The 15,670-nt window shown below is 33.1% G+C and overlaps 1 protein-coding gene across 3 annotated transcripts in view; it reads left to right on the top strand.

Moving 5' to 3' along the window:
- Window positions 1-15,670, top strand: part of LOC141387695 (uncharacterized) — a 368,768-nt gene that overhangs the window by 249,991 nt on the left and 103,107 nt on the right. For all 3 annotated transcript variants that reach the window (XM_073957765.1, XM_073957768.1, XM_073957766.1), the window contains one exon: window positions 7,096-8,297. In XM_073957765.1, the coding sequence (XP_073813866.1) occupies window positions 7,754-8,297 (544 nt within the window). In that variant the 5' untranslated portion in view covers window positions 7,096-7,753. The remainder of the gene's footprint in view (window positions 1-7,095; window positions 8,298-15,670) is intronic.

Raw genomic sequence — 15,670 nt, 5'->3', positions numbered from 1 at the left:
CTTTCAAATATCTTTCCAAGAGGTGTATAGATGACTCGTTCACAGAATGATGTTCCTTTAACTGGAATTCTTACAATTCATTAATTTTCTTCAGTTGATGCTACGTGTAGCGAGTATCCTTCGAATTTTCCACAAAATTTTCTTCTTTACAAAGCGATATTCCTTAGAGGTGTATTGGTTCTTTCACAAGGTTATATTTCTTAAATCATTCGTTCACCATTCATAGACTTTCGCCAATTGACGTTGAATGTGTCGGGTATCCTTTGGAATTTTCGCAGAACATGCAATTTCAAAATTATCGATCCGTTCTCTATGAAGCACAATTTTAAATCGCAGCCAATATCCTCGATTTGTTTTCCATAAGATTTGGGTATTCAAAACTATTCAAATGTTCACAGGATTGCTTTTTAAAAAGGAAGAAAGCAGGATCGCCAATTGTGGCCCCAATCTGATGCATGATATCAATTAATTGTGGCACACGATTTCTTTATAAAAAAGACAATGTATTTTATTAACGAATGAATAACTGAATACATATTTTTCATAATCAAACTGAAAACTTATAAAAGTCAAAACAATGTGAACTACGATATAAATAATTTATTGTAAAGTAACATATAGTGTACCTACATTTGTCAAAAAAAATCTGAAAATATAATAAAATGTTTCAAAAAACACTTTTTGAAAAAGTGTACGATTTTACTCACAAATCCCCATATAAATACATAAATACCAAAATATCCTATATTTGGGGCCTATAGTTTTTAGAAAAGCCAAAATTATGGCCTTGTAAATCCTCTTTACATGTGGTGGGGTACCACGTTTGATGGGGCATTACGAATCAGGCGTCATCAGTTGGCATAATTGACCAAAAAATAAAAGCGGTAGGCAGTCTTTAAGAAGAAAAAAGTCTTGCCATCTTAAATTGTTTCGAAAAATACTAAACTTTTTTATAACGTGCCCCTTACGATGGCAATGAGCTCGTTAAGAAGACTGTAAATGCGATTGTCATAAAGCGTAAATGTGTATACGTGCGTGCCTCCCAAAAACCAAAAACAACACCAACAAACATATTGTATTTACTTATTAACATATGTATTTACAATACATCCTTCCGCCCCTTCCTCCCCGCCCCATATCAGGCTGCCAAAAATTCCTACGCCATAAAGAACAGGATCATGTAAATCCTTATTAATAACATTCCATGCATGTTCCAAGTGAAGGGTAATTAATTTGAATTAATTATAAGATTTTATATTGGGTGCGAGCGGGCGGGAAAAGTCGTGGTAAATGTTTGTTTATATTTGGCGTATGAAAAGTTGTTGTTGGGATGTTTTGAAAAAAAGAACACTTATTTCATTACCAAGTACATGGATGGTGGTGTAAGGCAGGCGTCAGTCATTCAAATTGTTTCCAAGAGTTTATGGCTGACATTTAAACTGTGCAAAGTTCCTATGTGCTGCTTTATCCTTATCCTGGCTCAAGGACATGCTGCGTAATGAAATGAAATGTAGTTAATCAAGCTGCCTATTAATTTCACTTTTACAACATACACACACTTACTCACACATGTCTGCAAGATATGAATTTCTGATAAGATCTAATTAAGAGAAGATACGTTTTATCTCACACATACTGGGCCAGAGGCTATGAGGGACTTTGATTTATGGGAGTTTTAACTATTAAGACATTGAGATGCTTTTAAAGGATTTTCTAGGCATAATATCAGAAAATATTTTCACTTGTGTATTTCTTAAATATAAATTACCATTCCCCCACTTCAATAGCACTGCCTCGTCCTCGACCCCAATGCTTTATTGTATGCATCAACTACTGACAAAATGCTAATCTCTGCACCTTTGGCATTTCGAAGAAATATTTGCTTACTAAAACTATGTTGATGTTATATCAGATGCTTTGCTTTGCCTGCTTGTAATTACTGCTTCAAATGCTACTAAATGTTTGAACGCATAGAAGGCAAACACATCTTCAGCTAGTATCTAAAAGCAAAGATGAGGATTACATAACCTTCATTATAAATTCCGTGTTTGAGCTTAACCCCTTGCCAGCAATGTGACAAATAAAGATTTTAGTTACGCAGCCAGCAAAGATTTTCATAAATCTCTTACTGACAAGACAGTAATGGTGATAGTTTGGCATTACTTTTCGAAGGCAGTGCCAAAAGGTGAACTATGCAGCAGATATTACTTCAAGTGAGTGGCAAACACACAGGAGTACCAGCCCTTAACTGGCATAGTTAAATAATACAATATGTGCCTACAAACATATTATGGTATAGCAGAACATATTAAACAATTAAAAGTATATTAAAAGCAATAACAAAGAAGCTGACCAGGACATAAAGATATTTTAACTAATTTGATAATTCTCAAATAAAATACAAATTAAATTAAATTCTAATTTGGAAACTTAAAAGCAAGGATTTTCCTAGATTGACAATTGACTAGTTGAGAAGAGGACGATAGATGAAAGCAAATGTACCAATGTGGATAAATTTCTTTAGTTAATAGTTTATCTGGACATAATTTATCCACCAACGGGGATAATTTATCTGGACATAATATATCCTCTAACGGGGATAATTTATCCAAACATAACTGAATAATTTATCCAAAAACGTGTACAATTTATCTGAAGGTAATTATCTACCAAAGTGGATCATTTATCTGGGAAGATTTTTTTCACCAAGGTGTAAAATTAATATGGTTATAATTTATTTACCAACATGGATAATTTATCTGAGAATAATTTTTTCATCTACTTGGATAATATGTTTGGAATAATTTATCCACCAATGTGGATAATTTATTTTAACATTATTTACTCACCAATATGGATAATTTAACTTTAGGTGGTTTATCCAACAACGAGATTATTTTAGATTATTTATAAGCTTACGTGGATAATTTATCCACCACCACGGATAATTTATGAAAACAGGTGTATAGTTTATCCACCAACATGGGTTATTTATTTTAAGATAATTTATCCACAATAGTGTATAATTTATTTTTAGAAATTTTATCCTCATAGGTGGATAATCCACAAACTTGGCTAATTTATTTTAAGATAATTTATCCACAAACGTGCATATATTATTTTTAGACAATTTATCTGGGGATAAGTTATACACCAATTTATTTTTAGATAACTTATCCACCAACATGGATAATTTCCACCAACGTGCATAATGTATTATTTTGATAATTTCTCCACCATCGTTGATATTTTATATTTAGATAATTTATCTACCAACGTAGATATTTTATCTCCAACTTAGATAATTTATTTTAAGATAATTTATCCACAAACGTGGATAATTTATTTAAAGATAATTTATTCACAAACGTGGATAATTTATTTAAAGATAATTTATCCACAAACGTGGATAATTTATTTAAAGATAATTTATCAACAAAAGTGGTTAATTTAATTTAAAGATAATTTATCCACAAACGTGGATAATTTATTTAAAGATAATTTATCCACAAACGTGGATAATTTATTTAAAGATAATTTATCCACAAACGTGGATAATTTATTTAAAGATAATTTATCCACAAACGTGGATAATTTATTTCAAGATAATTTATCCACAAATGTGGATAATTTATTTAAAGATAATTTATCCATAAACGTGGATAATTTATTTAAAGATAATTTATACACAAACGTGGATAATTTGTTTAAAGATAATTTATCTACAAACGTGGATAATTTATTTAAAGATAATTTATCTACAAACGTGGATAATTTATTTAAAGATAATTTATCTAAAAACGTAGCTAATATATGCACAAACGTCGATAAATTATGTTTAGATAATTTATCCACAAACGTGGATAATTTTTATTTAGATAATTTATATACATACGTGGATAATTTTTATTTAGATAATTTATCCACAAACGTGGATAATTTATCCACAAACGTGTATAATTTATATTTAGATAATTTATCCACAAACGTGGATAATTTATTTAAAGATAATTTATTTAATAACGTAGCTAATTTATGCACAAACGTCGATAAATTATGTTTAGATAATTTATCCAAAACGAGGATAATTTATATTTAGGATAATTTATCCACAAACGTGGATAATTTTTATTTAGATAATTTATCCACACACGTGGATAATTTTTATTTAGATAATTTATCCACAAACGTGGATAATTTATCCACAAACGTGTATAATTTATATTTAGATAATTTATCCAAAACGAGGATAATTTATATTTAGGATAATTTATCCACAAACGTGGATAATATATCCACAAACGTGCATAATTTATCTTTAGATAATTTGTCCACAATCGTGGATAATTTAAAATTTATCCACAAACGTGGATAATTTATATTTAGATGATTTATCCACAAACGTGGATTATTTATATTTAGATAATTTATCCACAAACGTGGATAATTTATATTTAGATAATTTATCCACAAACGTGCAAACGTGGATAATTTATTTTAAGATAATTTATCTACCAGCGTGGATAATTTATTTTAACATAATTTATCCACCAGCGTGGATAATTTATTTTAAATAATTTTTCCACAAACGTGGATAATTATTATTATTATTTTTTTTTTTTTGATAATTTATTTACCAACATGGATATTTTATCTTTAGATAATTTATCCAAAAACGTGGATAATTTATTTTTTGATAATTTATCCACCAACCTGGATAATTTATTTTTAGATAATTTTTTTATCAACGTGGATATTTTATTTTTAGATAATTTATCCAGAAACGTGGACAATTTATTTTTTGATATTTTATCCGCCAGAAACGTGGATAATTTATCCACCAACGTGAATAATTTTTTTTGTTATTTTATCCACCAACATGGATAATTTCTTTTAGATAATTTATCCACCAACGTGGATAATTTATTTAAGGATAATTTATCCACCAGCGTGGATAATTTATTTTTAGATAATTTATCCACAAACGTGGATAATTTATATTAAGATAGTTTATCCACAAACGTGGATAATTTATTTTTAGACAATTTATCTACAAACGTGGATAATTTATTTTTAGATAATTTATCCACAAACGTGAATAGTTTATTTTTAGATAATTTATCCACAAACGTGGATAATTTATTTTTAGATAATTTATCCACAAACGTGAATAATTAATTTTAAATAATTTATCCACAAACGTGGATAATTTATTTTTAGATAATTTATCCACAAACGTGGATAATTTATATTAACATAGTTTATCCACAAACGTGGATAATTTATATTAACATAGTTTATCCACAAACGTGGATAATTTATTTTTAGACAATTTATCTACAAACGTGGGTAATTTATTTTTAGATAATTTATCCACAAACGTGAATAATTTATTTTTAGATAATTTATCCACAAACGTGGATAATTTATTTTTAGATAATTTATCCACAAACGTGGATGTTTTCTGGATAATTTGTCCACAAACGTGGATGTTTTCTAGATAATTTATCCACGAACGTGGATAAACTAGGATAATTTATCCACCATCATGGATAGTTTATTTCAAGATTATTTATCCAACAGCGTAGATTATTTATTTTAAGATAATTTACCCACAAACGTGGATATTTAGATTGTTTATCCACAAATGTGGATAATTAATTTTTATTTTAATTAATTCTCTTTCGAGTAGAGCTGTTATAACCTAAGAGCTACATTATGTTTAGATAATTTATTCATTAACGTGGATAATTTATCTTGAGATAATTTACCCACAAACGTGGATATTTAATCTTGAGATAATTTACCCACAAACGTGGATATTTAATCTTGAGATAACTTACCCACAAACGTGGATATTTAATCTTGAGATAATTTATCCACATGTATGGATAATTTATCCCCAAATGTGCATAAATTATCATAAGATAATTTATACACAATCGGAGATTATTTATCTTGAGATAATTTACCAAAAATGTGGATAATTTATCTTGAAATCATTTATCCACATACATGGATAATTTTTCTTTAGAGAATTTATTCACCAACGTGTATAATTTTCCTTTACATAATTTGTCCACTATTGTAGTTAATATTTCTTTAGATAATTTATCCACCAACGTGTAAAGTTTTTATTAGATTCGATAATTTATCTAACAACGAGGATAATTTTTCTTTAGATAATATTTGATATTTTTTAGATAATATTGAATAATTTGTCCTCAAATACTTTTTTCCACAAACGTTGATAATTTTTCATTAATTTATCCATAAGCGTGGACAATTTTTCCATAGATAAGGATATTTTTCCTTTAGATAATTTTTCCCTCAACGTGGATAATTTTACTTTAGATAATAAAACCACCATCGTGGATAATTTTTCTTTAGATAATATCTCTACCAGCGTTGGTAAATTTTCTTTAGATATTTTATTCACCGACGAGTATTACTTTTCTTTAGATAATGTATCCACCAACGTGGATAATTTATCTGGGAATAATTTATTCATCAATGTGGATAATTTTTCTTTAGATAATTTATCTACCAACGTTTATAATTTTTTAGATAATTTATCCACCAAGGTGGATAATTTTCCTTTAGATAATTATCCACCAATGTCGATAAGTTGTCATTAGATAATTTTTTCACCAACTTCGATATTGTTTCGTTAGATAATTTATCCACCAATGAGTATATTTTATCTGGGAATAATTTCTCCACCAATGTGAATAATTTTTTCAGATAATTTATCCACAAACGTGGATAAATTTTAGATAAATTTATCTCTAGATATTTTATCCACAAACGGGGATAGTTTTTCTTCATACAATTTATCCAGAAACGTGGATAATTTTCTTTAAATAATTTATGCACCAACGTAAATAATAAATTGAAAAAATATTATCCACAATCACGAATCATTTATCTAACCATCATCTACTTTTATCTATGCATTTTTTTAAAGAATTTCCTCATATCGCAACTTAACCCAATTCCCATTGATTTTTATTAGCGACCATTTAAGACACTCGAAAGATTTTAAACTAAGCTTGTTCTTATTTTTGTTCTCGTTCTCGTTCTTTTTTATTGCAGACATTTAGTGGAACAATAATGCAAGGCACATTAACATCACCAACAACAACAACTACAATGGCAAAGTGGCATGCGGCACACGCAAGCAGCAGTTAAATGCCACTGAGAGGGAATGACAAGCAGATACTTAACAATGCAATTTAACAATGACATTACAAGCATCAGTAGCAGCAACAACAACAACAAGTATGGGCGTGATGCCATTCAAGTCCTGTGAGAGACGAGTCATGGCAAATAATAGACGACATGACGATTTAAGAGAATAACAACTACAACAACTACACAATAAAGAAAGAAAGAACAAATTCGTAATAGGCTTTAACAAAACAACAGGGAAAGCACAAGAAAATCTTGGTACTAGGGGCTGGAGAGCAAGATAGTGAGAGGGGAAACAAATAATGCTGCTGTGACACGCAAAAAAACAACTGCAAAAGTTTTTTGTGTAAAAGACAAGTTGACAAATTGCTAAAAGCATTTAGGGGCTTTAAATACGTTTCGAGAGAGTCACACGGAAAGAGAGAATTACACACACCGCTACTTATTGTTGAGTACCCCAAAACAAAAAACTCGTCTAAATGTCTGTTGTAGTTGTTGCCAAAGACGTCAACATACATCCATCAATGAGCCAAATATTTATGTTGTTCACTTGCAGTTTACAATGTCGGACGTTGAAAAGGCGATTTCCGGCTTAATAGAGGATGAAGAACTATTACAACAACAACAACAATCACAGCAACAACAGCAACACCAATCAACACCTTTGACTAAGGCCAGCAGCAACAATAAGGCCAATTGTTATAATACAAAAAACGAAAGCGGAAACAGTTTTCTACAGCACCATCAACAAAAACAACAACAACTGGAACAACAGCTGCAATATCAACAACATTATCATAAGCAAAAGCTCCAACACCAACCTCCAACTTATATTAACGATAACAAATACCTGGGTGGCAGTAGAAAAACCAGCAGCCACAGCAACAACAACAACAAGAGGAATCGTGCCATCAACATAAACAATTGTTTAAGTCGTGCTCTAAAGTTAATATTCTCCACACCGGGCCTGGTTGTAATGGTTATTGGTTATACGATAATGGGTGCTTTGGTATTTCCTTTGCTCGAGGCACCGCAGGATATTAGCAAGTCCGCCATTATAGCCAAATCACGAGAGGAATGCTTAAAAGAATTGTGGATAATAACAGGTAGGTATGGGTGGGGGGCAGAAGGACTCCCATTGCTGCTATGTTTGTTATGGTAATTTTTATTGCTAGCAAAAAAGGACAACAACAACAGCAGCAAAGTTTTTCTGTGGATATTTTGGATTTGTTTCGTTATTTATGCACAGAGGAAATTTGGCGGTGGCCAGGCAAAACACACAACATCCACGGAAATGGGTATTAAGGCAAACGGAAACCCCTAAACATTAGGTGGGCAACTAAAACTAAAGTCAATGGCAACATTGGGTATTTCCCCAAACACCCTTTGCTTCCTGTGGGGAGAAAAGTTACGTTCTGTTTGAAAAATCACCCATAAACAGGATGTTAGTTTTATTGAATGATAATTGCTTGATTTAAATTTGATTATAACTTCATTTTGCAAAATGTCCCGTGAGCCGGGGGGTAGGGTTGTTTATTTGTTTTGCGCTTTGACCTTTTGGAGTTCCTCACATAATAATTATGCCATGTTTATTGCTCTTGACCACAATAAAGGACATGCATTAACCACAACAACGTTGCTGTTGCCCATTGTTGTTGTTGCTCTTTTGTGTAAACAACTCATAAGTCATGCTCTTGACATTTGCATTTTATTTTTTTTTTTCATTTATTTTTTTTTAAATTTTTCCCCTTTGTTGTTTGTCCTGCTAATTGTTTTCACTTGGAATTTATTATTGTTGTTTTTTATCTCTTAATATTTTTATATTTATGATATAAATAAATAAATGCGCGTGTGTCTATCTGGCTCATGACACATTTCGTTTGCAAATGTCAAAAGTTGCCATTATAAATGGTTGAGGTTAAATGGGTTTTTATCAATTAAAAGTTTTTTTTCATCGCCATACCATAATTTTCAATTAACAGTTAACAGTGACATCATAAAAGTGAATGTACAAATTTATGCAGAAAAAAGACATGTTCTTCTCCATCGAACCGGTCTGCTTATAGACGACCAAAAGGTTATCTCCTACGGAAGAAAAAATTAGCTTCACATAAAAGTCCAAGACTCCTTTCCTTAAAATACAACCTAAGGTCTTCTTATGGAAAATGATAAGTCTTCTCCCAAGGGCATTCAGGTAAAGGACGTTCATTTCGTGGCGTAACATTAGCTTCTCTTATAGAGAACAATAAGTCTATTGATTGGTCTTCCTTTGCAACCATGAGATTTTCTAATACAATACCGCAATATTTACCCATAGAAGACCAACCACACTTCTCATGGAAGACCATTAGGCCTCTTCAGATAAAGCCATCCGACCTTCTGCCTAAAATATCTTTTCGGAGAAGACCAATAGGTTAAGTGTCGACCGCTGCAGTATTGTCTACTGTAGAAAATATTACACTTTGGGTCGTCTATTGTAGAGTAAATGGCTCTTTGCGCCTTCAACTATAGGGTAAATGGCACTCTGCACCGTCTACTATAGAGTATAGGCTCTCGGTTTCGACACAAGTAGCCTTGTAGATCATATGGTTATTAGGGTCGTCTAATGTATAATAGATGACCCTTAGTGGCTATCTGTTGATAAGTTTGCCCTATTTGTCATCTATTATAAAGCAGATTGTCCTTAGGTTCGTCTACTGTAGAGTAGATGGCCCTTATGTTCGTCTACTCTGGAGTAGATGTCTCTTAAGCTCGTCTGCTGTCGATCATATAGTTATTAGGGTCGTTTACTGTATAATAATGGCCCTTAGGGTATTCTGCCGTAGAGTAGATGGTCCTTTGGGTCGTCTACTGTAGAGAAGATGGCCCTTTGGGTGGTCTATTGTAGAGTAGATGGCCCTTTGGGTCGTCTACTGTAGAGTAGATGGCCCTTTGGGTCGTCTATTGTAGAGTAGATGGTCCTTTGGGTCGTCCACTGTAGAGTAGATGGCCCTTTGGGTCGTAGTAGATGGCCCTTTGGGTCGTCTACGGTAGAGTATATCGCCCTTTGGGTCGTCTACGTTAGAATAGATGGCACTTTGGATCGTCTACTGTAGAGTAGATGGCCCTTTGGGTCATCTACTGTAGAGTAGATGACCCTTTGGGTCGTCTACTGTAGAGTAGATGGCCCTTTGGGTCGTCTACTGTAGAGTAGAAGGCCCTTTGGGTCGTCTACTGTAGAGTAGATGGCCCTTTGGGTCGTTTACTGTAGATTAGATGGCCCTTTGGGTCGTCTAGTAGAGTAGATGACCCTTTGGGTCGTCTACTGTAGAGTAGATGGCCCTTTAAGTCGTCTACTGTAGAGCAGATGATCCTTTAGGTCGTCTACTGTAGAGTAGTTGGCCGTTTGGGTCGTCTGATATAAAGTAGATGGCCGTTCGGGTCGTCTACTGTAGAATAGATGGCCTTTTGGGTCGTCTACTGTAGACTTGATGGCCCTTTAGGTCGTCTACTGTAGAGTAGGTGACCCTTTGGGTCGTCTAATGTAGAGTGGATGGTTCTTTGGGTCGTCTAATATTAAGTTGATGGCCGTTTGGGTCGTCTACTGTAGAGTAGATCGCATTTTTGGTCGTCTACTGTAGAGTAGCTGGCCCTGTGGATCATCTACTTTAGAGCAGATGGCATTTTCGGCCGTCTAATGTAGAGTAGCTGGCCCTTTGGGTCGTCTACTGTAGAGTTGGTTCGTCTACTGTAGTGTAAATGGCAACTATACTGTAGATTGCACTTTGGGTCGTCCACTATAGTGTAGATGGTCCCCTGGGCCGTCTACCGTAGAGACAATGGCCCTTTGGGCCGTATAGTATAGAGTAGATATGCTGTAGAAAATATGGCTCTTACGCTCGTCTACTGTATAGTATTAGCCCCTTAGGGTCGTTTTTTTGAGTATATGGACCCTAGTATCGTCTTCTGTATAGTAAGTGAATCTTTGTGTCGTCGATAGAGATTTGGAGTATAAGGACCTTAGGGTATTTAGGGTCGTCTACTGTAAATCGTATGGGCAAAGAATTAAATATTTTGCTATGAGTAGGAGATTGTAGAGGTATGTTTTAAGCCCTCATAGAAGCCCAATGGATCTTCTCTTAAAAATTACTGAGTCATTTCGTGATAATGGGACATCTAACGGTCTTCTATAGAGGACCTGCGGATCTTTTCATGGAATACAATTTTAAATGCATCTTCCGCAGAAGGAAGTATCTGCTAAAAACCAATGGAAGGTCTAAGAAAAGTCCAATGGGTCTTAACATTGATGTTAAACATAGAAGAACAACGGATCTTTTCTTGGATTGCCAAAGGTTCCATTAGAAAATAAAGGAAGACCACTAAAGCTTCTCATAGAGGACTGATATGTCTTCCTATAGGGAACAAAAACATCTTCTCATTAGAGACCTTTGTGACTTCTCACAGAGTTATTGTCATTGATATTCCCATTGAACACCCGAAGGATTTTTCATTACAGACCGCTTGTATTCTCGCAGAACACTAAGGGTTCCCCACATAGAAAACCTGTGGATCCTTTCAAAGCATTGTAAAGAGTTTTTCATAGAAGACCGGAGGTAATTCCTGTGGTGTACCAATATCTATTATTATAGAGGACCTGTAGGTTTCCCCACTAGAGAGGATTTCTCATAGAAAAACAGTATCTACGCTTCGAGGCCCTGTGGATCCTTTCAAAGCATTTTGAAGAGCCTTTCAAAAAACATCAAAGACAATTTTCGTAGGCTCTTCTCTTAAGCTTTTAATATGTCTTCTCATTAAATACCAATGATCTTTAACTACCATGGATCTTCATAAAGAGAACCATTAGGTCCTTTCACTGAGCACCAAAAGGACTTTTCATTAAAGACCGAGGACAAGGGGGTCTTCTCATAGAGAACCAATGGATATTCACATAAAAATCCTTCGGATTCTTTCACACAACATTAATTGGTTCTTTGGAAAGACTAATGTTAATTCTCCTAGAGATCCAACATACAAATTCTTATTATAAAGTACGTGTTGGTCTCCATATTACAGAGGATATTCTCAAAGAAGGCCTATGGTTCTTTTCAAAAAATATCATTGGGTCTTCCGAGGAGATCAATGGTAGAGGAACAATATGTTTTTTATACAAGACATGTGACCTGAGAACTATGGGTCTTCTTAATAAAATAGTTCTTCCTATAGAATATCAGGAGGTCTTCAGAAAGGACAAAGAGGTTTTCTCATAGAGAACCAATAGGTATTCTAATCGAACTTTAATTACTGAGGACAACTGAGTCACTTCAGAGAAGACAAATTTATCTTCTCATAGAAATTCTGCGGATCATTTCAAAAAATATTATTGGATCTTCCAAAGAAAACCAATTGCAATTGTCGTAGAGGAACATTAAGTCATCTTATTATAGATGGGGTGCAGGTCTTCTTGTTAGAAACCTCAGGATCTTCTCATGAATTACCAATGAAACATCTGTTACGCTTCTTCTCCAACTAAGTGATATTTTTTCCGAGCGAATCTCCGAGACCTTAACTTTCAGTGTCCTAGGCGAAAAACTACAGATTATTTGTTTCCTGTCACTTCTCTTGGGAGCCTCGAGCTTCCAACAGGCGTCGCAATCTTACACTATCACTTGCCGTTGTTTTTGCATCTTCCCACGTAAGCTTTTTGTATTAATTCTTGGGTTATATTGGGTATAGCGTGGTCTTTTTTGGTCGACCATATGAATTCTATTCAAGCGCCATCCTAGTTATGCTATGCAGATGTGAGAAATGGCCCAAACGATTCTGGAATGCCTTAAACTGCAGACATCAAAGGATTTAATATTTATTATATTTCATAATTATTCACTGAGTCAGAAGCTGATTTATTCTCAGATTTTTTTCTTTTATCAGTACACATTTATTATTTATGGTTCTGTCTCACACTTCATTCTCCACCATCAATAAAAACTTATAAAAACATCACACAATTTTCAATTGTGAATTGAAACAAATGATTGAAAATAATTTAAGTAAACAATGCACTGCAAATAATGGCTGTGATTGAAACACAGTCGCCATACACCCACACATAAACATGTACCATAGGACGCCATTAAAAACCCTGTAGGAAATGTCAATAGTGAATCTATACTGACTTACTACTGACATTGTCAACAGTACTACTGACAAACTGTAGACAACTAATGTAATTTCCTATAGACATTTTGTATGAACGTGTCATTCGAAAGTCAGTACTGACAATGGAACTAGTAAGTCAATAGTAAGTCAGTAGTTCCTGAGGAACCATGTGTTGACATTGGAGGTAGTGAGTCAGTATAGACATTGGTGGTAGTAAGTCAGTATAGACATTGTAGGTAGTAAGTCAATATAGACATTGGAGGTAGTTAGTAAATAGTACCAGATTTTCAATACTAAATTTTTTAGCTTATTTGGAACTTTTCATAGATAAAACAGCTATATAGTACGTTTAATAAGAAGATGAAGCTACACATTTGTTTAAATACTTTATTTCATTAAAGAATAAAACAAATAATATTGAAAATGCTAAAAATGTACAAATTGCGTATTACAGTATTTTTATATTTTTAAATGGCTAAGCCAAAGATTCCACATAAGTAAAAATTAGTAAATAAAGACAATGTTTTCAAAGCAGCTTAAACATTTTAACATATAAATAATAAAAAACGTTTTCGTTTTATTTTCTTGGCCAAGTCGCACCAATGACTTGTCTGCTTAAAATAGTCTTCTTCTGTTGCACTTAACGTTTTATCAGGCGATTCGCTGAATGTTGATATAACATCTAGGAATTGAAAAGAATAAACATGTATAAATAAACATAAATAAAAAATATGTCCTTAAATTTGCTTGCCTATTACAGCTGTATAACATTGGAAAAATCTCACAATCGATTTTCTGCCAAATAATTCTTCAACATTGTAATTCATTATTATGTTTAGTTGCATTCAGCATTTCCAGCGAGGCGGGACAATATATACATAAGGCTCCACAATCTTTTCTAAAGGTTCCACATAATGTCTAATTGTCGAAATTTCACCACAAATGTTGTTAGTCTCAGAATTCGTACTTTGCTATAGAATTGTTTATTTTTCACATGTCTTTTATATTTTCTTTTGCTCATACTTGTTATTGAAAATATATGCTTTAAGTTTTCACGATATTTTATTGATTTTTACAAAAACACTTTTTTCACCAACCGCAAAACTGATTTTACGCCAAACAATTAAGAAAATTAAAAAAAGATGCTTCGTTGGGCTATCATCTGTCAATATACACAATGCTTCTTCTTATTAAGGTAAAGGTATCAATAGTTGACAACCTGGTGACAAAGTATTGACTTTGTCACCATATTAGTAGACAAAGTGGCGACATGTCAACACATGACCCCACACTTCCTACAGGGAAGCGATACATATAAAGTGCTGTTGGATTTCAATGATCTGTTGACCACCCCAACATAATGTTGTTGTCACTCAATGGTAGGCGGCGTTACTTTTTTGCCACATGTTATTGTTATAGTGCAATGCAGTTAGTCGGTCAGTACCATGTCAGTAACGTTATGCATTAAATCTGACGCTCATCCGTTACTATTGTCTCAATGCTTTATGAATAATGAACTTGCAGTTGGCATTGCAATTGATGCTGTGTATCCAGAGAAAGAAATCAAAACATTAAAACTGACAGTCAGACAGACATATGTATATACATACAAATGTATATATACTTCTATCTATCTGCATCTATCCAGCCAACAATTTACGCCAAGGGCTCAGATATCAGATTTTTTTTCCGAAATTCTATAAGGTTTTTTTCAGATTTTTTTTTTTTTCAATTTTACGATAAAGATTGAGAATTTTGGGGAACATTTTTTGAATATCCAATCAAACATACGAAACGTTTCCTATTTGCCGATTAAACATGCAATAATTCCGAAATTCGGATAATACTTTCGAATATTTTTTCTATTTTTTTGGACATCTTCCTATTTTCTGCCCATTTTTCAATGTTTCATAAGAGTTTTGTCCCAAATTGTGCAGAAAATCGAAAATTGCATCAGAACTTCCCATGTGGTCTTTCACGAATTCGTTTAGAAACTAAAATATTCCTTTTGATCTATTTAGGGCAAAACTTTCCGAATTTGTGGAATGAATTCAGCATCAGAATCGGAAATTTGTTTTGTGCCGAATTTGAAAGATGCTTGGAAAAAATTGTTAGCTGGGTATGTAAATGCAGACTGACATTGCTTGTTCGACTATAAAATAAGGCATTTTTGTCGAGCCAATATCCTGCAGTAAAAAAATGGTTGTCTGCTTCCGCCTCCTGGCATTTGATGTTTTACGTAGTAATATGTAATCTGTCATATATGTATTTAAAGGGAATAATAACGATTTCATATAGGAAAATATTTCTATAGAAGAGAACAAATTTTTCAATAAAAAAGGTC

Source organism: Musca autumnalis, unplaced genomic scaffold (genome assembly GCF_047663935.1).
Source record: "Musca autumnalis isolate F117 unplaced genomic scaffold, ASM4766393v1 scaffold_5, whole genome shotgun sequence".
Lineage (NCBI taxonomy): Eukaryota > Metazoa > Arthropoda > Insecta > Diptera > Muscidae > Musca > Musca autumnalis.
Note: the sequence above shows the minus strand (reverse complement) of the source record. Positions and strands in the feature narration are given on the sequence as shown.